Source organism: Meles meles, chromosome 1, assembly GCF_922984935.1.
Source record: "Meles meles chromosome 1, mMelMel3.1 paternal haplotype, whole genome shotgun sequence".
Taxonomy (NCBI): Eukaryota; Metazoa; Chordata; class Mammalia; order Carnivora; family Mustelidae; genus Meles; species Meles meles.
Window position 1 is genome coordinate 178,818,885 of NC_060066.1, and position 24,436 is coordinate 178,843,320.

The window sequence follows — 24,436 nt, forward strand, 5'->3', positions numbered from 1 at the left end:
TTGTATGGAATGGCTTATGATCTTCTTACATTTTAAAACTCCAAACTATGTAAGTGAGTGTAAGCATCCATTATGTTTTCTGGAATAGTCATGCTTGAGCATTAATGTATTAAAGTACATATTTTAGGTCATGTTCCATTAATTTCTCTTTATACTATAGTTAAGACAATTTGTTGATTTTTAATACATTTCATTTCAATATAAACGAAGGCAAGACAAAATATTTGTTTTTAAATGAGGACTGTCTTAGTTTGGGCTATGATAATATATATGATAGACTGGGTGATTTAAACAAGAGAAATTTATTTTATCACAATTCTGGAGGCTATGAAGTACAAGATCAGGGTGCCAGCCAGTTTGGTACCTGGTGACAGCTCTCTTCCTAGCTTGCAGACAGCTGCCTTTTCACCATGTCCTACATGGAAGAGAGGCAGGAGTACATGAGAGTGCAAACTCTGGTATCTAAGAACAGTAACCCTTTCAGATTAGGACCTCACCCAAAAGACCTCATTTAACCTTAAATCCTTACTCCAAATGCAGTCAAGTGGGGGTTAGGACTTCAACATACGAATTTTACAGAGACACAATTTAGTCCATTGCAGGGACTTTGGGAGTGAAGGTTGAAAAATCAGTGATGCCATGTGTAATCAGTGTATGAGTAAATGAATGGATATACATCTAATAACAGTATTTCTGGAAAGATTAATAGAACCCATTTTACCTGGGTCTTTATAAAGATAATCCTTTCTAGCTTCAAATTGGCCTTCAGTGCTATTGATCATTTTGTTCTCTTGTTGATTCTGTAACACACAGTCCAACCTAAGTTCTACTTCTTCTCCTTTTTGTTTTCCGTACATAATGTCATATTCTACTTTGTCAGAGGAAATGTCAGTCAGTTGTGGATGGAATTATCCTCCGTTATCTTCATCTCTACTTTAGTCTTTCTGTTAATTTCCACTTTCTTTTTCCTTTTACTCTGCCTTCTTAATAATGTTAACACCTTCTTTGCATTTATTTATTTATTGGCTCCATCTCTTTTGACCACAAACATAATAATAAAAATCAAGTTAAATGTATATAATGGGTTCCAGTTTTAAAGCTTTTCATGTGGATTATATCTCTGATTACATGTAGCCTTATAATTGAACAATAATTTTTATTCCCGTCTTAAATGACAGAAACAAATTCTCCAGAGCTCCTGAAAAAGAACATACCTCTCAGTCTGCATTGCCCTATCTTTATCCTCTCTTTCTCCTTTTTACTGCTAGACGTTGAAATGAACATTGCTTCCACTTCTTTATCCATTCTAAACTATTTGGGGAAAATGAATTTTATGAGAACTCTCAAGCTGGAGAGTTCTTATTTCTTTGAAAGGTATAGGAAACCACCTTAGTGGAAGTGAAGAAGCAGACCTGGCTTTAGGCAAAATTATGATATTCATGTGGAATATATGGTTGATTTTGAGTAGCCTTACATCACTGTTAACATCCTTGAATGCCTAAGCATTGCCTTATTACACTGGGTGCCTCTTGGAATTGGAAGAATATGGATTTAATGTGTCTTCCTAAACCCCTGAAAGTAAGTTTAATGTTTTGTTCATTTTATCCTTACTTGCTATCAGGCATATAGGTATCTGGTGGACACTGACATAATGTTTGAATTTATGAATAAATATTACATCAAGGTCAGAGTTTACTGCTTGGATTTTTTATTCCCTACAACTTAGTTGTTCCTACTGCTCCTGAACTTACACACTGTTCCCATGATGTCATCACTGTCCTTCTCCAGGTCATGTCTGTATTTCTACTTCTGGATTTTAACTCATTCAATGTAATGCTAGATGTTCTGAAACTTTACTATTTCAGTATCTTAACAAAATATAAGCGTATTTGTCATTAACAACACAGTGCATCTGTTTCTTAAAAGCCTGGCTGTGACCTAAGTCACATCTTATATTCCACTGACAAGAACTGATCACATGGCCATATCTAGAAGCACAGGAGGAAGAGTGGCCAGCAAGTAGAAACCTGGTTAGGCCGCTGATCCCATTCATCTTATGCCACATAAGAGGGAACACAAATTTTAGGGGACAGCTAACCGTATCTGACAGTCTGCCCCTCTGGATACAAAATATCTCTGCATACCTTTCTTCCCTCACATAGAACATACTCATGTCCTCCTCAAGAAAGACCACTCAAAGTTCCATGCAGGGACGCCTGGGTGGCTCAGTTGGTTAAGCAACTGCCTTGAGCTCAGGTTATGATCCTAGAGTCTGGGGATCGAGTCCCCGCGTCGGGCTCCTTGCTCAGGAGGGAGTATTCTTCTCCCTCTGACCTCTCCCCTGTCATGCTCTTCCCCTGCTCACTCTCTCTCTCAAATAAATAAATAAAACCTTGAAAAAAAAAAAAAAAGCTTCCAAGCAATCACTTGAGTCTGGCTTGAAGGCCAGGATCTTTGGGTGATGGAGGGCCAGTTCATCAGATCTGCATTGGGTGACCTGTGAATTGACATTCTCTTTCCCATCTCTCATATTCCCACCCTACCTGAACCCCATTTCTTTTTTTTTTTTTAAAGATTTTATTTATTTATTTGACAGACAGAGATCACAGGTAGGCAGAGAGGCAGGCAGAGAGAGAGAGGGGAAGCAGGCTCCCTGCTGAGCAGAGAGCCCGATGCAGGGCTCGATCCCAGGACCCTGAGATCATGACCTGAGCCGAAGGCAGAGGCTTAACCCACTGAGCCACCCAGGCGCCCCATTTCTAATATACTCTGTTAGAGTGGGAACAGGATAGCTGAGAAAATGGGACACTTGGAAAAGGAAGAACTAGAAGGTAAAAAGCAATTGTCAGTCTGCAGCAATGCTGAATCCTGCCAGGCTTGCCATTATGGTAGCAGAAGGATTTCTTTGCATAAACATTGCTGAAATTATGGTGGTTATAACAGTAACTGTATGGTTTAAAATTATAATGTAAATACACGGAAACAGCTTGAATCTAACTTGGAGGGACTACAGACCTAACGTGAAGCAAACACACAAGTCTGGCAATATTGGCCAGTGGGTTGCTTGCATATTTTGTGTCTCCAGCCCCTTGTTGTCTCCAGTGGGAAAGCTGACACATCTATAGTTCTAGGAAGATGGAAGGTTTGGGAGCAATTTCTCCTAAAGGTATGTTTTCCCTGGAGAAAACAAGAAAAAAAAAAAAAAACTGAAGAAGTTTTCATGATATTTTGACAAGTGACACAGGACAGAATTTTTACTATAAGGATTGTGATGTGGTAAGAGTATCAGATCCTGTTCACCCATGGTCCTGACTGGAGGATGGATTTAGTAGCTTAATGTTTTGTTCATTTTCCCATGACCTTCCTCTTATAGACTCACAAAAAGAAGTGACAAAGATAGAGACATATAAGTATTGTTAATGAAAGACAAACTTCCACTGGGCATATGAGTTTTCAGACCTGATCACATAATGAAAAGATTACTAAAGGGTTCTGCATTCCTAGAAGACAAAGCAAGCATTTGGGAAGTTGAGCAAAAGGAAGTCAGAGCCCATACTCAACACCAAGAGTCACTCACCTCACTATGTAGTCAGAGAAACTCCCAGGAGGGAAACTCGAGACGTCTCAGAAAAATAAAGTTTCTATATTGAAGGTCTTCACTGTGGTAGCAAAAGTATATCTATTAATATCTTAATGGGCTTCTAGGATTGTCTACTGCCAACTCACCAGAAGCCCACCGCAATAACTGAATAGTCTGTTGATATCAAGCAAAACTGCGTTTGTGACATAATGCAGTAAGGGAAAGCCATCACCTCGACAGTTGGAGAAGTGTCTCTGAAAGGGGAAGGTTAAGGGCAGATACTTACAGGGTTTTGGGGTCTGAACTCCAGTGTTTCAAGGTAGGGCTTTTACTGAGGGAATCTAATTGACAAAGTTTGTGATATAAAAGTTTAGGATTAATGGACACAAAGACTGGAGTCTTAAAGCAAGTCTTGACAAGTAAACAATTTATTTGATAAGGAAGGATTTGTCCATTTCAGGATCTGTCCTGAGAAGGGAATTGTTTGACCAGATTAAGAATCTATTGTTTCGAGAAGGGAGTTGATTGATAATTGAGCAGACTGCTGTTCAGGTAAATGATTTATGGGAATGTCCTGAAGCAAATGATGGTTATTTACTGGTTTGTAACATTTTCTTGGGCAAGAATTTCCTTAAATTCATGGTCAAGTCATGTTCAGGTAAGTGGGCCTCATTTCTTTGTTCTGATAGTAATGCCATATGAATGCAGGTGGTCTCAGTTCTCACATGTCTCACTAAAGTTATAAATGCTTTATCAGTGCGTTGCACATTTTTTGTTAGATCTATTCCTAGAAACCTTATAGTTTTGGTTCCTACTATAAAGAGTCTTTTATGTAAAATTACCTTTTTGTGTGTTTTATTGATATGTAGGTTTGAAGTTGATTTTTGTATAACATTCTTATCATAGATATTCTTGAATTTTTTAATAAAAGAAACTATCATCTGCAAATAATGAATTTTATTTCTGCTATTCAAATTATTTCTTTGTCTCAACTGACTAGAATCTTCAATACAATGTTCAATAAGAGCAATAGTGGTAATAATGGATGTGGCAGAGACATTTACTGCTTATTTGTTATTCATGTCCTCTTCCATCTTTTCAAGCCCTCTTCTAGGTATATAGGGCCTACTCTATCTGGGCTAGGAAGGAAAATTATGTGGATCCCTTCCGGGTGAAGCATAAATGAATTGGTATGAACTCTCTCTCATTGCAGTGACAATGAGGCCTCATGTTCTAGATCATACAGCCATAAGTTGTTCAGTGTGCCTCATCAAAACAGTCCTTGGACAGTTTTGTGAAGTGTAATTTCTCTTGCTAACCTCTATTACTGTAAAGCACAGGGGAAAATGAACCTTTATTATGTTAAGCCACCGATTTTCAAACTTAATTTGCTTCTGCAACATAGCCTAATACAGTGTGCCTTCTTGTCTTGATCCTGTCTTTGATAGGATCATGTCTAAGGTTTCACACCTTTGAATGTTATTTGCAGTAGATTTTTGTTAAATATCCTTTAACAAGTTAACAAAGTTCCTTTTGAAATTCCATTTGGAAAAAAAATGTTTTTTTAATTATAAATGGATGCTGACTATTATCAAACGCCTTTTTTGCAGTGTCTATTGAGTTGATTAATAGATTTTCTAATATAAGTCTATCCTTGTATACTTTGAATAAACCCAATTTGGTCATGTTATGTTCTTTTTTTTTAATGTTACTAAATTTAATTTTTTAATATTTTAACATTTTTTCTATAGATGGTTTCTAGTGCGGGTGCTCTGTAATTACCCTTCTGCTATCCATTAGTGATTTGGTAGCATTATTATGATTGCATCATAAAATTAATTGGAGATGTCTTTCTTCTTTGAGAACAGTTTGTTCCTGAGCTCTATATTTTGGGTTGTTAGTAAATCAGATTATGAGACCTTCCTTTTAGGCATCCTGAGGGGCTTGGGCTCTGGGAGTTTTCCACTTGGGAGATCTGCCGTAGGTCACTCATATGTCACTGATATGATATGTCACTTGATAGCCATTCTACTTTGCTTCAGTTTCCTCTGCTATGAAGTACAGAGGATAAAAATATCTACTCCATAAGACTGTTGTGGGGATGAAACAAGTTATTTATATAAATGCATAGAATAGTGGTCTAGAAGGGACACACACACACACATACACACAAAGATTGATCTATTTAAGGAATGACTTATCACTTTCATTGCATTATTTTAGAATTTCTTCTAAATCCTCCAGTGTAAAGGAAGTACATCTTTCTAAAACCAAACCAGATAGTTGAGCGTATGGATTTTTAAACTAGATAAGATAGGAATTGATTACTTACTTCAAATAGGATTCACTAAGGTATTTTCTTGGCAAAACTGAGAAACTGCTCTTAGTTACCAATATTTGCTTCTGTCTTCTTTTTTTTTTTTTTTTTTTTTTTTAGGATTTATTTATTTGAGAGGGAGCACACACGCACACACAAGGAGGGGAGCTGGTGGAGAAGGAGAGAGAGGATCCCAAGCAGGCTCCCCACTGAGTGTGGAGCCTGATGTGGGGCTTGATCTCATGACTCTGAGATCACGACCTGAAACCAAAAGTTGGAGCCTTACTGACTGTGCCACCAGGTGCCCCTCCTTCTCTCTTTTTGGATGAGAACTGTACTTTCTTATCATCAAAGCAGTACCTATACTGAACATTTTTCCTGCACTCATTCTCAACTACTTCCCAGCTAATTCCGTTAGAATTATTTTTATTTATTTCTTAAATTTTATGCCCCACAACAAAGGAGAAGTTTTAGAGCATGTTGTTGCGTACCAGGCACTAAGTAAGCTTTCAACAGATACTTGATGGATAAGTGAATTTCTTATTTCCCATTATACTTAGTAGTTAATTGTTCCTTCTATTAATTGGATCTTGAAGTTCCTATAAATATAAAATGTTATGGAGCCCCTGGGTGACTCAGTTGGTTAAGCCTCTGCCTTCAGCTCGGGTCATGATCTCAGGGTCCTGGGATAGAGTCCCACATTGGGCTCCCTGCTCAGCAGAGAGCCTGCTTCTCCCTCTCCCTCTGCCTGTCACTCATCCTACTTGTGCTCTCTCTCAATCTCTCTGTCAAATAAATAAATAAAATCTTTAAAATATATATATATATAAAAAAAAATGTTATGGCCATTAATATGATTTAACTTATCAGATTATCGTGTAAACAACTTTACAGGAACCTCATTTCATGAGTATAGTGTAACCAGACCTTTATATATCACAAGTTTGAAAAGTGTGTCATTTCCATCATTACATTTATGAAATTACAATTAATTTTAAATATGAAGCTTTTCTACTTACAACAGTTTTAGATTGGGTCAAAAATACTAAATTTTTTATCTTGATACATTTTAACATTTGCAGTCTTGAAGCTGTTACATATTTGAGGTCTCGGCATTTAAAGGATAATTTCCATAAATGTAAAAAAAAAAAAGCCTTTATGCTGAAACATGAAGATTGCTATAAATAGAGAACATAAATATTATTCTGTCTCATGAGCTACACCCTCTGCTTTGTGTTTTCACTAGTCTTACCACATTTTTGTGGCAAACCAGGGAGATTATTTGCCTGGTTTATAGATAAGGAAAAATTTGGAGAGGAAATGACCTGGTCAGGCAGGGATTTGAACCCATGTCTTTGGACTGTAAGCCAGTGTTCTTGAGGAATCATCCAGGAAAGGAACTCTTCTGTAATGAGCCAAAGACATTAATATTCCATTTGATTTCTGAAGTGAATAAGTAACCTATGGAAGAAAACTCATAAGAGCTATGGAAATGTTTCTTAAGCTAAGGTTTAAGACTGAAAGTTTGAAATGGATTCTTATCAAAGACTTACCCTCTCATTATACATTTCAGTCCTCCATGTAGATATAAAACATTACAGTACAAATATTTACTCTAATTCCATGCAAAGACTACATCCTGGCTATGATCCCATTGCACAGTTACTTATTAAATACCTCTTTACTTCTAATTTCCTTCTTCTTTGTGTTATCAGTACTTGTTTGTTCATGTCTGCTATCATGGATTGTAACTTCTTTGAGGTTTTGTCTGTAATATTTATTTTGCCTCCATCAGAAAGGATGAATACCCAACTTTTGTAGCAACATGGACGGGACTGGAAGAGATTATGCTGAGCGAAATAAGTCAAGCAGAGAGAGTCAAGTATCATATGGTTTCACTTATTTGTGGAGCATAACAAAGAACATAGAGGACATGGGGAGATGGAGAGGAGAAGGGAGTTGAGGGAAATTGGAAGGGGAGATGAACCATGAGAGACTATGGACTCTGAAAAACAACCTGAGGGTTTTGAAGGGGTTGGGGGGTGGGAGGTTGGGGAACCAGGTGGAGGGTAATAGAGAGGGCACGTATTGCATGGAGCACTAGGTGTGGTGCAAAAACAATGAGTACTGTTACACTGAAAATAAATAAATTTTTTTAAAAATATATTGTGTATTTATCTGTGTCTCCTGCCTTGTTCAGTACTTTTTACATAAAATATGCTTAATAAATGTTGAATAGTATTGAGTTACAGCATGCACACACACTTTCTCTCTCTCTCTCAAATATATAAGTAAAATCTTTTAAAAAAAGAAATTAACAAAGAGAACACAATCTCTCTAGCATAAGCCAAGGAGCTCGTATTTGGATATAACTCTAGAAACAGCATTACAGCACTTTTTCTTTCTTTCCTGTCTCTCTTATATATACCTTTAACATTTGTTGACCATGGATCTCTTTGATCCTTTTTTTTTTTTGACATTCACTGTGCTTTTACTTTATCTCTGTGAACTGTGAACAGCTAACAGTGGAACAATTTTTGATTTTTTATTCAATCTACATCATATATTTCTCGATCAGTTATTTGGGACTGTAACTGAGCCATTTGAATTACATGCTATTTTGTTCTAGGATGAAAGCTTGTTTCAGCTCACTGCTAACCAATCATATGTTGCTATAATTCTGGAAAACAGTGAAAATTATGGTAGTGTTGAAGCAAAAGTTGTATTGGACTGGTAGTTCAATAATAAAGGACTTATATTTATTGCATAACTAATTCATATACCTAGGCATTCTACAGAATACTTTAAATTGTAGATGATCTAAAAGATAGCTATTATTAACCCTATTTTACATATGAGGGAAATGAGTCTGAAAGATTAGTTGGCTTTCCTAAAGATCAAATTGACCTCCTTTAAGGTCAGATATTTACAAAATAATACTTCTAGAACATTGACTCATAAAGGTAGGGACTTTGTTGTGTTCAATGCCATTGTCCCAATACTTAAAATAGTGGCTGGAGGTTAAATGTTTATTAAATGAATGCAGTTCCCCTCTCTCATTCTCTCTTGAACTCAACTCCAGATTATCACTCCCATCACTCCCATCACTCATCAGTGCTACTCTTGCTGTTGTTACTGATGACCTTCCAGTTGCTACAATACAAAGGTCTACTTGCAGTCTTTTCTAATTTGATTTATCAGAGGAATTTAACTCAGTTACTCCCCTTACTTGAAATGCTTTCTCTCAACTAACAACACATTCTCCTGTTTATTCCCTTTCTTCCCTGGTCACTCCTTGGTCTCATATTTCCTTCTTATCTTCTCAGCCTCTCAGAGTATTCCCAGGACTCTGTCCTCAGATGTTTTCTTCTTTCTATTTATGCTCTCTTCCTTGGTGCTACCATCAGTTCCCTATCTTTAAATACGATTTGTATTTTTATCCTAGACTCTTCTCCTGAATTCTACTCTACTGTGTTGTGTGATTAATAAATTAATATGTGAAGCTCAACATGTCCAAAAGACAGACTCCTAACATCCTTCCATCCTTCCAGTTGGAAGGTTATAACTAAATCATACAAACTCAACTCTTCAGGTTGATTAGGCTGAAAGACTGGTGTTATCTTTGACATCCAGTCCATCAGCAAATCCTGTTGGCTCTGTCTTTCAAATGCCTTTTGAGTCTGATCACATTTCACCTCCATTATCACTCTGATCCAGTCCAACATCCTTTTCCATATTTTATTGTAATCATTTCCAAGCTGATTTCCCTGCCTCTGCCCTTGGCCCATCTATAGACAGTTCTTAACACAGTAGCCAGGGAGATCTCATTTAAAAAAAAAAAAAAAAAGAAATAGTCACAGCATAGAAGCCTAAATCCTTTAAATCTACCTTTTAAACTTCATTGCCTACTATTTAGTTCAGTCTTGTTGGTTTCTTTGCTATTTCTAATATACCAGGCCGTGCTCTTCACCCCACTTCACAGGGTTTTTACATTTTTTTTTCTTTCTTTCAGAATGCTCTTTCTATAGATGTCCCCATGACTTAGGTCTTGTGTTCTTTACTAAGGTCTTCAGGCCTTTACTCCTTAGATCTTTACTAAGACATTCTCTTTCTCTGTGAGGTCCCCATTGATTATCCTATTTAAAATTGCAGCTCCTTCCTTCCATACCCCTCCCACATCACCCCATCAGCACTTCTTATCCCCTTTCCTGCTTTATTTTCTTTTCATGCTACTTAGCATCCTTAGACATACTGTATATTTTACTTATTTATCTTGGTATGTGTGTGTTTTTAAAACTACATTCTTAGTAGAATGTAAATTTTACTAGAATCGAAGTTCCACATAGTAAGCATAGGAATTTATTAATTTTTCTGTCCTGATTTAGTCATTTGTCCCCAGAACAAATGAATCAATATATGAGTGTTAGGGTAGAATTCTGTTCTGATTGACATCATAGCTAAACTGGGCTATAATTAGTTTCTGTGTATTGTCCTTTGTTTTATATGTACACTCCTACCTTTACCCCACTACTACTCAAAGGCCCTTGGAATTGATAAGGTTTTATAATTTTTAGACATGTAGAATGAACAATCCAGATATATTCAATATTTAATCTTACAATGATAATGATAATTGCTACATTCTGAAATTTACCTTCAAGTACAGCTATGGCATTATACTTTTTTTTTTAACTCTTATAAATGTTCTCAGGTTGTGTGTATGTATAATATTACCACATTTATTGTGTGTATACAAATATTTTTTAAACAGGTTATCAGGACACCTCATGGGAGAGACTTTGATGAGTCTTTGGAAAGGTGTGATGAGTACTTAAGCTCACGGTCATGTGGCAAGCCCCAGCATTCAGCAAGAACCTTACTCGTCCATTCAGCACCCTCAACGATGCCAAAGCATTCTCCAAGCCCTGTGTTAAATCGAGCTTCTCTCAGGGAAAGGTAATGCTTAGTCTCTCTTTCTGTACTAATTTTTTTGAATAGTCATCATTAGAAAAGACAAGGCAGCAATTATGTATGTGAAATGATTATTCATACAAGTATAATTTGATCTTTTATTAAAGGGCTTAATTTTTGTTTAGAACATGACATTTTACATATTATATGGTACTAGATACTCCTTCCCAACCCAGTCCTCTTGAAGTAAGTTTGTTAATTATTGGCGAGTTTATTAATTAGAGTCACTTAAACCGTAATTAAATACTGTAATTCAGGGGCGCCTGGGTGGCTCAGTTGGTTGAGCGACTGCCTTCGGTTCAGGTCATGATCCTGGAGTCCCAGGATCGAGTACCACATCGGGCTCCCTGCTTGGCAGGGAGTCTGCTTCTCCCTCTGACTTCTCCCCTCTCATGCTCTCTCCCTCCCTCTCTCTCTCTCTCAAATAAATAGATAAATAAAATTGTTAAATACTGTAACTCATGAAAGTGAAAAATAGCTCATGTTGGTTTGTTTTCAAGAGATTCATAGGAATTTAACATATGAATATGGCTAATGCTTAAAAATAGCATAGATTATACTTTCCTTTTAGTGGTAATGATGATGCCATATATTGTTGGTATATAGTACCTGATTTCCTCAAATAACCCCTCCCCAACTCCCCAGGAAATCTTAACCATGTAAAGATTCCAGCCGTCCCTCTAAAAAACCTTGGGCAACCAAAGTTAGACACTTGTTACAATTGAATGTGAAAGAAATAATTCCTCTTTATCGGTTTTTGTCATTGTTAAATTCAAATTAGAAATTCCTTGCCTCACTCACTAATAGTAACATAGAAAACAGAGTTATCATAAATTTAAAAAAAAAAACCCTAGATAGTTAAAAAATTTTATAGAAATTTGAACACCTAAGAGAAATGCTATCAACAAATGTAAATAAAATCTTTCTTTACAGATGGTATAAAAAAGCTAATGTAACACACTAAATTTGTACGGCTTATTACAACTGTCGGACATAATTGACAAAATTTAAACTAAATGTATAGTCTGTCAAAAAGTTCATCTCAAAACTGATGATCTGAGCAAGAGTGTATCAGTTCAGAAGCTGTATTAAAGCATCTCTATTCTGAAGAGATAGATTTGTCTGTTTTCCTCATTTGCCCTGTAAGCATTCAGATGGATGTATGGAGGTCTGCTGGAGACCCTAACCCTGAGATGGGGAATTTTGATTAATGTTGCTTCTAGGCCAATAGAATCCTGCCTGAGGGATCATGGAGTTCCTAGATAGATAGGACAGATAGATTAAAAGATGTATCTCTGTATTTACAGAGAGAGATACGTATTTATGTTTCTGTAGGCTTTAAAGTTCAAGAGAGACTTTTGAAGAGAGATTTTCCTGCTGAAGTCTGGTAACTTGTGTCTCAATTGTCAGGGGATTTTCTTTAATTTTCATGTCTGCTCAGATGTGTGGTCAGTGCTACTCTCTCTTTTTGTACTTTTAGAATTAAGCACTTATGATTTTATTCATTAGGTTCTTTGCCATCTCTGTAGATTTTTAAGAAATTTTTTACTTGTATCTCCTTGGATATGTTTTTATAAACATTGTTTTATTTTTCTATTTTGCACAGTTCTCCAGTTGTCTACCACTGTAGTACAATATGAATTTTAGTCCCATGTTATTTTATCCTTATCTGTAGTTTTGTCCCAGCTTTTGAAGCCTATCTTCCCAATTTGATAAATTCTTCATTGAGGCTATACTCAAAAATTCTTCATTGAGGTGAGCTAAAGTCAACTGTCCCTTTTTCGTATTCCAGTGGAGGTGATGGCTTCTAGTAGTGAGCGGTGTTTACACATTTATCCTAATGGTTGGTAGTAGATATAGTTCTTTTCTAGAAGGAAATGAATAACTCTAATCTTAAACATGACCATTTCACCTATCACTTGAGGAAGGTTGGGGTGCTTCTAAAAAAGAAGAATATAATGACATTTTAGTTTTAAATTTATCTAAATAAGTTAATAAATTTATGTTGGGGTATGCCTTAGGATGGATAAACTTTTTTACTTTCACTAAAGTAGAACACCTCTACTTTGAGTGTATGTTCTAAAAAAGATTCAGATTTAGTTATCAAAGAAATTAAAATGTCTATAGGACATATTACTAGAAAGAAAAACATTTCATCCTTTTTAGCACACACAGTACCACACCTTTAAATATAAGACGTTCTCTGATACGGCTTTTTAGGTCACTGAGCAGTATACTTACAGGGTGTTTATAAAATCCAGTGGAATCAGTAAATAATTTAAGCTGATATAAATGTAGATTGTATGTCCCCAGCAAAATTAGGAGGTGACAGAATATATAGCTATAGGAGATTATCTGGGTTATTATTCATTAAGATGAAATAAGTTTTCCTCTAAGATTACTGTAAAATGTTGACTCCTTAATCATGTATGTGAATAAACAGACTTTCAAAAACTCTATTAGTGACTGTAAGCAAATGAATTTCTTTATTTATAGTGAAGGTGCTTTTTGCTTTAAGCCCACTTAAAAAAATATCTCCAATAGAGTTCACACATAAAATGGTTGCAATTTTTATTGTAAGTGTTGCATTTCAGAAACAGTGTTCTCCTCCAAGTATAAATATTAATATTATGACTTATCATTTGTATTAGGCTGTAGAGTTATTACTAAAATCAGACTTAGAAATACTAGCAAATCTAATTAAAAAGAAGCTGATATTCCCTCTTAATCATGCTTACGGTTTTGAATTTTGTAAATGAAGTTAAATATAGTTAGGTAGTCATTTCTTATACCACAGCACAGACTAGTGGATCCTTGAATAGTGTACTGAAGGGATCCTCTTGGAACTGCATATTTGGATCTCAGGTTTTCAAAATGGGTTACATATGTAGCAAATAACAAAGTCAGACAATATATTTTGTAGATGCCGTAACACTTCCTTTTACAAATGTAGGATATTAAAATCTAGATATAGTTGATCATCCATTATTAATAGCACTCTTCGAAACAGATTATATAAATCATTTCTCCTGCTTAATAGTTTATACTTTGTATAAACATAAATTTATAACTTTGCAAGAACAAGCAGGGAGAAAAAAAGGCAAAGATGTAAGCACTTAGCATTTTAGTACCCATTCCTTTATGAAGGAATTATCAATAACATTTGATAGAGATGAATTATAATCAGGTGGACCTGGAGATAGACATATTCATTATTCCTTGTATAAGGTAAATATAAACTAGCTTAGTTAAACTAATGCCAGTTTTGAGTTTGGGAAGGACGTTAGAAAGAAGAATGGTTGCTCTATTTCTTCTGTAATTCCAAAACTCAGGTTTTAATAAAAGCCACATTTTCCTTTCCTGTTTTTCAGTATTCACTTAAACACACACACACACACACACACACAGAAGAGACTAGGGGAGTGATATCTGTGCTGATAGGGGATTATTTGATTTTTATGCTCCTCTGTATTCTAAGAGAGTAAGAACGTGTTTGGATTCTAAATATTTTCATCTATTTAAACATTTTGCTTCATTTCATAAAACTAGTTTTATTTTTCTGTATACAGAAAGAAAGATTAAATTACTGGAAAATAAGAACTAATTTTAAAGGCATTATACATGGAATTATTGTTCTAATTTGAACATCTGTATCTTTATTTATTGATAAATTCTGAAGACTTACGTAAGGAAATCATTAAAATGGTCAGATATATAGGTATGATCTCCCTGATTCACACCAAACTTTATTAAGACTACTTATTACACATATTATGAAGACTCAATACATTTGCAGAGAACCAGTGCCTGATTTTACATCTGCCTCTCATCCTTGGTCAATGAAGAAAATATGCCATTTTAATCTTTCTGTGTTATCACACAAGGATAAGGGGAAAATGACTTTCTGTGTCTGGCATTTGAAAAGATTTATTTTTCTCTCCCTCTGGCTACAAGTCACCTTTGTTTTTTTATGCCCACAGATTCCATTCTGATTGGTGTTCACCTTCAAACTGCGATGAGATCCATGACCGGGTAAAAAATGTCTTGAAATCACATCAGGCTCATCAAAGACATTTATATGTTAGTTTCTAAAATTTTCCCTTGAAGGCCTTTTCTAATTGGGCAAGAAAACCAGTGAAGATGCTTAAAGCTTGTAATAGTTAATTCCTGGAAAGAGAAGAAAAAAAGATACAACCTCCACTCGACCGAAGTCAGGGGTTTTGCTAAAGGCAACATCTCTAACTTCCTGCTTGACCTGAGTCATTATGAGAAATGTTTGACATCATCTGAACTCTAAACAATATTACTAATAATTATCTCATAGACAGTAAGTAGTGACTTTATGATAATTATTTCATAGCCTTCAAAGTGTGGAGACTTGTTTTGTGGCCTAGTATAAATTCCATTTCCCACAAATAGATTTTATTCTAAATGGTAGAACAAGGGGACGTGGGGTGAGATATAATTATTTTGAAGCAGTTCCTGAACTGATTTTTGTGTTAATTAAAAATTTAAAAGAGGAAAAGAGCAGGTCAGGTTTACTGGGTTTAATACTAGAGAACATCAATATAAGAATATTTTCTGAGGTAAGGCAAATAAACATTTATGAAGGACAGCTGGGGAATAATTACAGTGTATTTTTTGTTTGTTTCATTCAGTAGTTTAAGAAACAATCATTTATCATGAGTGTCATGTTGGGTACCAGGCTTGGTCCTGATGATGTGACTGGATTATGTGACATTCCATCAGTTTGTACAATTTTAAGTTTCTATATGCATACTGTTTTTAAATTAAGCTTGTTTTCAAAGTACAGTATACATATGGAAAAGACACAAATCATAAGTAACAACTTTATGAATAACAATAAAATCAGCACACTCCTATGTAAACCATGTACCAAGTCAAGAAAAAAAATATCAGCTCTTCAGAAACTTCTCTTGCCTCTCAGCTACTGTCACTCCAAGGATAAACATTCTCCTAACTTTAATAGCAAGATTAGTGTTGTGTGTTTTAATCTTTATATAAATGGAATCCTACAGATCTACTTTTTTCTCTGGCTTGTTTCACTTTGACTTCACAATTCAGACTTCTTTGTACTACAGACACTATATTTAGCAATAGTTCTTCACTTTTGCTGCTATATGGTATTTTATTATATGAAAATACTACTGCTGACTTATTCCTCTGTTGATGGACATTTGGGTTGTTTCTGGTTTGGGCTATTATAGACCTGCTATAAGCATTTTATGCATACTTTGGGTATCATTGTATTCTTCTTATTGGGGTATGTATGTATTCTTATTTGGGTATCAAAGAATTTCTCAAGTGATTTTAACAACCTGTGTGTGAGTTATACTTGCTCCACATCCTTACCGTTACTTGATTGGGGTGTTTGTGTGTGTGCGTGTGTGTGTGTGTGTGTGTGTGCGTGCACGCGCACATGTGCATGTGCCTGTGTGTGTTTTCATTTTGGCCTTTGGTAAGTAAAAAGTAGTTTATCATATGATGGTTCCAGTTTGCTATTTCCTGATGACTAATGAGTATACTTATTGGCCTTTGGCTATTCTTTTTTGTGAGTACTTGTTCAAGTCATTTGCCAGTTTTTGTACTGAATTGTCTCCTTTTGGTTTTTTTGTTGAGTTCCATATAGATCCTTGACATGAATTTTTAATTGTATGTTTTGTAATTGTCTTTTCTCACTCTGTGCCTTGCCTTTTTATTCTCTTAATGACATCTTTGATGTAAAATTCTTAATCCTAATGAATTCAGTTCATTACGGTTTTTTGTTGTTGACATTTTTAGAAATTTTGTGTACTTCAAGACTTTCTCCTATGTTTTCCTCTAAAGGCTTTCTTCCCCATTTAAATATATGATCTGATGAAAATTATTTTTTCTGTATCATGATAGATAGGTATCAAGTCCCAACGAAGGTTTAAGCCTCAAGATTTCTTTCTAGTTATGTTAATTTTATATATTTGGAGCTATGTCATTGGTGGGATACAGATTTCAGACTGTGATATGAACCTTTTGTTATGAAGGTTCTTCACCTCTTCCTTTCTAGCAATATTCCTGCGTGACAGTACATTTGATCTGATATTTGTAGAGTTACAATGGCTTTCTTTTGGCTAGTCTGTGCATGGTATGTATTTTTCCACTTTTTGTTTTTATCAATATATTTGAAGTCCATATCTTATGAGTAGCACAAGGTTTTTTTGAAGAATTAAAATCTTGAACTTCTATATAAATTGATGTGGCTTTGGTTTGGATTAGTATTTTTTATAACTTACTTTCCTTTTTATTTGTTATTTATTTTTAACTTTTCTGTTATTGGTTGCTCTACAGATTTCAACATATATACATGACAAATTATTTTTTCATTGACCTCTCCCTTATTAATGGAGCCCTAAAATATTTAACCCTTTTTAACCTGCCCCCTTTTTTGCACATTTTTGTCATGTAGTTTAAGGCTACATGTATAAAACACACAAGAAATTAATTTTATTTATATAGTAATGTTTATTCACGTTAGTCACTTATTTACCTATTATTATTCTTTCTTTCCTGCAATTCCATGTTCCCATATGGATTCTACAGTCATTTTCCTTCTGCCTTTAATACTTCTTTTATGATATTCTCCTGGCTATGAATTCTGATTTTGTTTGAAAACATCTTGGTTCTAATTTTATGGGGGTTGATTTTATTGGATATAAATAAATGGTTGGTTGGTTGGTAGTTGGTTGGTTGGTAGTTATTTTCTTTGGTGTTGTAAAGAAGCTATTCCATTATCTTCTTGCTTTTTTTGTATGTCTTTAAAAGTAAGCTGTTACACCTTTGAGGTAATATGGGAATTTTTCCCCTCTCTGTTGTATGTAAGATTTACTCCTCAACTTTGTGTCTAGTAATTTTACTATTATACACCTACATTTGGTATTCTTGGATTGATTCTATGTTAAGTTTTCAGAACTTCCTAAATTTGTAAGTTGATACTTTCCATTAGTTTTGGAAAACGTGTAGCCATTCTTTCCTTAAAGAGTTCTTATGCCCCATTATCTGTTTTTCTGGACCAGTGGAACAGAGTGGAGAGCCCAGATATGGATTCAGAAACAAGGATGCCCTCTCTTAGCATTCCTTTAACATCATACTGGGAGTTTTAGACAATGCAGGAAGATAAGAAAAAGAAATAAAAGGGATACAGATTGGAAAATAAGGAAAAAATACCTTATATTTCCAGAGGATATGATTTTGCAGAAAATTCCACAGGATCTCCAGAAAGGCTCCCAGAACTAATAAGTGAGGTTAGCAAGGTCACAAAATATGAAGAAAGTCAATTTTTCCCTATATATCTGAAATGAATAGTTGGAATTTTAGATTAGGAAATCCACACCATTTACAGTAGCACCTGAAATTGTAGTCCTTAAGTATAATCCTAACAAAATATGAGCAGCATTTGCATTCTGAGGACTACAAAATGCTGTTGGAAGCAATCAAATAGAATAGAATTAAATGAAGAACTACACCATGTTCACAGATTGGAGGACTCCATATGAAGATGTCAGTTTTCCCCAATTTGATCTCTAGATTCAGTGCAATCATAATTAAAACCCTATCAAACTTTTTAATAGAAATTGACAAGCTGATTCTAAAATGTATATGGAAGGAGCGAAGGAAATTGAAAAAACAAAAACAATTCTGAAAATGAACAAAGTTGGAGGACCCTTTGCCTAATTTTAAGACTTACTATAAAGCACAACAATGAAGACATTGTGTTGTTGACTAAACAATAGACACATATGTCAAAGGAATAGAATAGATGCCCCAGAGATAGACCCACATCAATACTGTCTACTGAGTTTTGACAAAAGTACAAAGTCAGTTAAAGACTTCGCATTTGTTGTCTTTCAATGCATGGTTCTGGATTTTTAAAAATGCACATTTAAAAATTGATCATAGACCTAAAACATAGTAGAAAAATCTATTTAATTTATATTTGTAAATTACTTTAAAGATATGACAGCAAACCCATGATCCATAAAAAAAATTTATAAAGTGAACTTGATTAAAAATAAAAATTTTTGATCTATGAAAGACAATGTTAAAAGAATAGAATGACAAGTCATAGTCTGGATGAAAATATTTGCAAATCACAAATATAATTAAGGATTTTTATTCAGAATTAAAAAAAAATCCTCTTCAAACTAAATTGCAAGAAAATAAAGAACCCAAATAAAAATGGGCAATATAGCTGAACAGACATTTCACCACATAAACATGAAAAGATGCTCAATAATCATTATAGAAATGCAAATCAAAATGGCAATGAAATATCACTGCTACCTATTAGAATTGTTAAACAGAAACAAAAACCCCCCAAAAAACTTATATTGTAAATATTGTCAAGGATATGGAGCAATAGGAATTCTCATTCAGTGCTGTTGGGAAAGCCCAATGGTTATAGCCACAAGACAGCTTGACAGTTTTGTATAAGGTTAAATACACTTATCATACAACTCAGCAATTCTACTCTTAAGTATTTACCCAAATGAACTGAAAACTTATGTTCACAGAAAAACCTGTACATGAATGTTTATAGTAAGTATGTTTGTAATTGCCCAAAATTAGACGCAACCAATATACTCTTCAAAGACAAATGAAGGTCAAACAATGGTATAGCCATTCAATGGACTATAACTCAGCAATGAAAAAGAGTGAGCTATAAGGGTACTCGGTGGCCGTCGGTTAAGTGTCCAACTCTTGATGTTGGTTCAGGTCATGATCCTCAGGGTCATGGGATCCAACCCTGCATCAGGCTCCATGCTCAGTGAGGAATCTTTTTGATATTGTATCTCTCCCTTTCTGCTTGCCCCTCCCCGCTCTCTAAAATAATACATCTTTTTTTTTTTAAAATGTGAGCTATAAATTCATACAACATGGTTAGTCTTAAATTCAGTTTGCTAAATGAAAGAAGTTAGAACCAAAGCTACATATTGTATGATTTTATTTATATGACATTGCTGAAATAGCAAAGTGTAGGAGAGGCGTAAGAGGTTGACTACAAAGAAATCAGGCTCAGATTTTTAGGGTGTTGGAGCTGATAGATACTGAAGTTGTTGACATATGACTTTATGCATTTGTCAAAAACTACCAGAAATGTACATCAGAGAGAGAGCTTTACTGAATGAAAAATAAGAGAAAAAATATCAAGTATGATGTTTGGGCTTCTGAGGATTTAATGCAGATTATACCAAATGAATCTAAAAGTACTAAAAATACAAGATATAGCTATAAATTAGCTTACCTAAATAACTTTGGAGTATAGGGTTTTGGTTGGATACTGTGAGGATAAAGACAAAAAGAACTATTTAATCACTATATTCTTTTGCAGGGATTTGCAAACATTTTCTGCAACGAGCCAGAGAGTAAATTTTTTTAAAGATTTTATTTATTTATTTGACAGAGAGAGAGAGGGAACACAAGCAGAGGGAAGTGGGGGAGGGAGAAGCAGGCTTCCCGCTGAGTGGGGAGCCCAATGTGGGGCTCAATCCCAGGACCCCAGGACCCCAGGACCCCGGGACCCTGGGATCATGACCTGAGCTGAAGGCAGATGCTTAACAACTGAGCCACCCAGGTGCCCCAAGAATAAATATTTATTGTGCCATAGGGTCCCTGTCATAGTACTCAGCTCTGCTGTTACAGCACTAAAGCAGACATATATAATAGTTAAACAGATTAGTATGTCTATATTCCAAGTAAACTTTATCCATATGCACTAAAATGTGAATTTCATGTTATTTTCATGAAACTTTTTCCCCCCATCTTTTAAATGTAAAGATAAAAATTACTTTTATATATCAGGCCTTACCAAAGGGCCAGAATTACCATGGGAGTTGAAGTTTGCCAACCCCTGCTCTAATAGCTAAGTGTGTTTCATACAGGGGTATGGATTATCAATTCTAAAAATACTTTACATTTATATGAGAGTTGAACAAATAAGTAAAGAAGTCATAGATAAATACAACCAGGTTTTTCACTGTCAGAAAAGACATTTGACAAACAAGGTGAACCCTATGATGTTAGAATAGTGTCTAAAGTAACAGTTTAGTTCATGTTTATTTTAATATGCATACAGATAGATTGACTCAAATATAGATATGAGTGTATCTGGGTTAGTACACATCCATATTTCCTACTTTTGTCCTCCAGAAGGGCCTAAAAGGAACGACAATCCAGTAGCAATGAGCACACCCAGCTCCCAGATCTTGGTTTCTAAATACCTATATTCGGTAAAAGTTGCCAGGACTCTTGGAGCAGTAGCTGATTCTGGGGCTGGGGCAGGCAAAACACAGATTAGGACAGAAGAACATCTTGTAGTATGGAAAGTGAAGAATCACTTAAAAAAAAAAAGAAGGGGAAGTGAGGAGGACAGGGGTATATCAAAAAACAGGAGCCAATCTGAAGTCCCAATGGCCATTGCTGGAATAATTTGAGCAACAAAATAAATAGCAATATTTGGATTATAACCCAAAGAATAAAATAAAGTCCATGAGTACATATTGATATAAGTGAAACAATGAATGACTAAGGAGGAGAATGGACACATCTTCCTTATAGGAGAATTGTAAATAATAATTGTGGATATGGCCCCTTCCATGAGGTAGAGCTTAATTCTTCCTCCCTCCAGTGTGGGCTAGACTTAGTGATTTGTTTCGGCTGAATAGAGCATGGAAAGGAGAAATTGTAACTTGAGAAATCTGGCAGACACCACGTTTACAAAGTGGTCAAGGTTAACATCACTAATGATAACTCATGCTGACATCCTGTGTTCCTTGATATCAGGTGATATGAAGGGCACTGCTCTGTGACATTGTTACCCAAAGCCCATAACTCTAGTCAAACATGAAAAAATATCAGACAAAATCAAATTAAGAAACTTTATACATAATACCTGACTGGTACTCTTCCAACCCGTCAAGGTCATAAGAGACAAGGAAGGACAGAAACTTCACAGATTGGAGGAGACTGAGGAGAAATTATCTAAAAGCACCATGGTATCCTGTATTGTATCCCGGAGTAGAGGTGCATTACTGGAAAAACTAGTGTACTCCAAGTAAAATCTGCAATGTAGCTAATTACCGTACTAATGTTGATTTCTTTGGTTTGCAAAATGAACTGTGGCTATATAAGATGTTAATATTGAGAACGTGAGTGAAGGGTGAAGTTCCTGTGTATAAGAACTCTTTTTCGGGCACCTGGGTGGCCCAGTGGGTTAAGCCTCTGCCTTTGGCTCAGGTCATGATCCCAGAGTCCTGGGATCGAGTCCCGCATCAGGCTCTCTGCTTGGCGGGGAGCCTGCTTCCTCCTCTCTCTCTCTCTCTCTGCCTACTTGTGATCTCTCTCCTTCAAATGTATAAATAAAATCTTAAAAAAAAAAAAAAAGAACTCCTTTTCTCTTTGCAACTGTTTTGTAAATCTAAATATTTAAAAATTAAAAGTTAAACTACTGTTGACCTTTAAACAACACAGAGTTTAGAGGCTCCACACTTCCTTGCACAGAAATCTGCATATAACTTTTGACCTCCCCAAAACTTAACTACTGATAGCCTACTATTGACCAGAAGTCTAACCAATAACAAAAAACTGTCAATTAACACATTTTGTGTATGTACTATATGCTGTATTCTCACAATGAAGTAAGCTAGAAAGAAGAAAATGTTATTAAGAAAATCGTAAGGGAGAGAAAATATTTTTATAGTACTGTAAAAAATCTGCATTGTAAGTGGATGGACTGCTCAGCTCAAACCCTTGTTCAAGGTCAACCATTCTAAGTTCTTAATTTCAGCTCTTCGGGCTTTAACCGAGAGCTGATGTGATTATAGGCTCCTTTCCTCCCATAGTGTACTATGTATAATTCTTCTTAGGCAACACAGCAGAAAATCCCTTCTGCTTTTCAAATACTTTCTGCTTAGCTTTTTGTCCCTTCACCCTGCACTAATTCAGACATTCTGCAAGTATCTTAAGGGAACAGTTAGCTCAGTTTTGTACCCATCATGTCTCATTGGATTTTGACCTCTCAGGTTTTAAATTTTGTATATCTAGGATAGTGAGACTGCCAAAACCCTACTGATTTCTCTGTCTTCCAGCACTGGACCTGTGGTTGAACAAAGCTTAGATTCTCAACATTTTATTCTATGCTGAACACACAAGACCTTTAATTCACCTATTCTCTACAAACCTTTAGGTCTCTTACAGACCTTTAATTCACCTATTCTCTCCGAAATTTGGCACCATTTGTACTACTGTTTAAGCAGCTTCCTTGTTCCTTTAAATAAAACAAACTACACACATGCACACACACACACACACCAAACACATACATACATGAATGCAGTTGGCTTAAACTGGGCACTAATCTCAGTATCTTAAATTGGTTTACACTAAGAGTAGCCTGAACACAGGCTATTAAAATTAGTTATATTTTCCTGCCTATGTTAATTCATATATATTGAACATTCTCCTCCAAATATCTGCATGCTCTGTATCTGGCATTATGCACAGCACTGGAGATTTTTGCATGTAAGCAAATTTCCTGCCCACAAGGAATTTATATAATCAATGATTATTTAATAAACCAACAAATAAATATAAAAGAGTAAAAAAAAAAGTGTGGCACAGTATATGATTAAATATAAGAATAGAAAGCATAAACAAGTAATGTCATAGTTTTTCCAGAGAAAAACAAATTGATTACATAGAAATAACTGTTCATTAAATGTTGACTGCATCCCAGGCACTCTGTATATGTTACTCCATTTTATTATTGCAATAATCTTGTAATTACTATTAAGGAGTACATTTTAAAGATGAACTCTCAGAAAAGTTAAGTGGCTTGTATAAGGTCATGTAGATATTTAAGATTATTGGAACAAAGATTTGAATCTAGATTAATACTTTTTTTCATTTCAGCATGTTTTTATAGAGTTTTTTTGTTTGCTTTTTTTCATTTAAATTCAATTAGCCAATATAATACATCATTACTTTCAAATGTAGTGTTCAATAATTCATCCATTGTATATAACACCCAGTGCTCATATACTCACATCACATGCCCTTTTTACTCTCTGAGTAAACCACTAAGCTCTACAGAAATAAACACAAAAAATACAATCTGAGACACATAAGTTAGATAATATAAATGCCCAAACATAAACATGTGGAAACATGCAAACATAAGACCCATCAACAGAATACATGCTCAGAAACAGAAATAAATACTAACATACTAGAGATAGACATTGTTATTTGCACACTCAAACACACTCTCTGGACACAGGTCAGATCAAAGTACAGGTTGGTCCTCCTTGAAGGTTGCTCATAGGCAAAGACATATAATCTTAAATATAAATACCAGGGTTTTAAAAATTTACTTTCTACTTCACAAAGAATTTTATAAACTTAAAAAAAATTATTTTATTTTTTTTACTTCACAAAGATTTTATTTATCCACCTATTCTGGGACAGCAAAAAAATCCTTTATGAATCATTAAACATTTGACTAATACAGAGGAGAATAA

At 35.1% G+C, this 24,436-nt stretch overlaps 1 protein-coding gene across 4 annotated transcripts in view; it reads left to right on the forward strand.

Annotated features, from left to right (window-relative positions):
• The window catches only part of SPATA6 (spermatogenesis associated 6), a 140,585-nt gene that overhangs the window by 81,840 nt on the left and 34,309 nt on the right, over positions 1–24,436 (forward strand). For 3 of the 4 annotated variants that reach the window (XM_045980552.1, XM_045980556.1, XM_045980569.1), the window contains 2 exons: positions 10,669–10,853; positions 14,849–14,948. In XM_045980552.1, coding sequence (XP_045836508.1) covers positions 10,669–10,853; positions 14,849–14,948 — 285 coding nt within the window. The remainder of the gene's footprint in view (positions 1–10,668; positions 10,854–14,848; positions 14,949–24,436) is intronic. The other variant, XM_045980564.1, reaches the window with a different exon arrangement.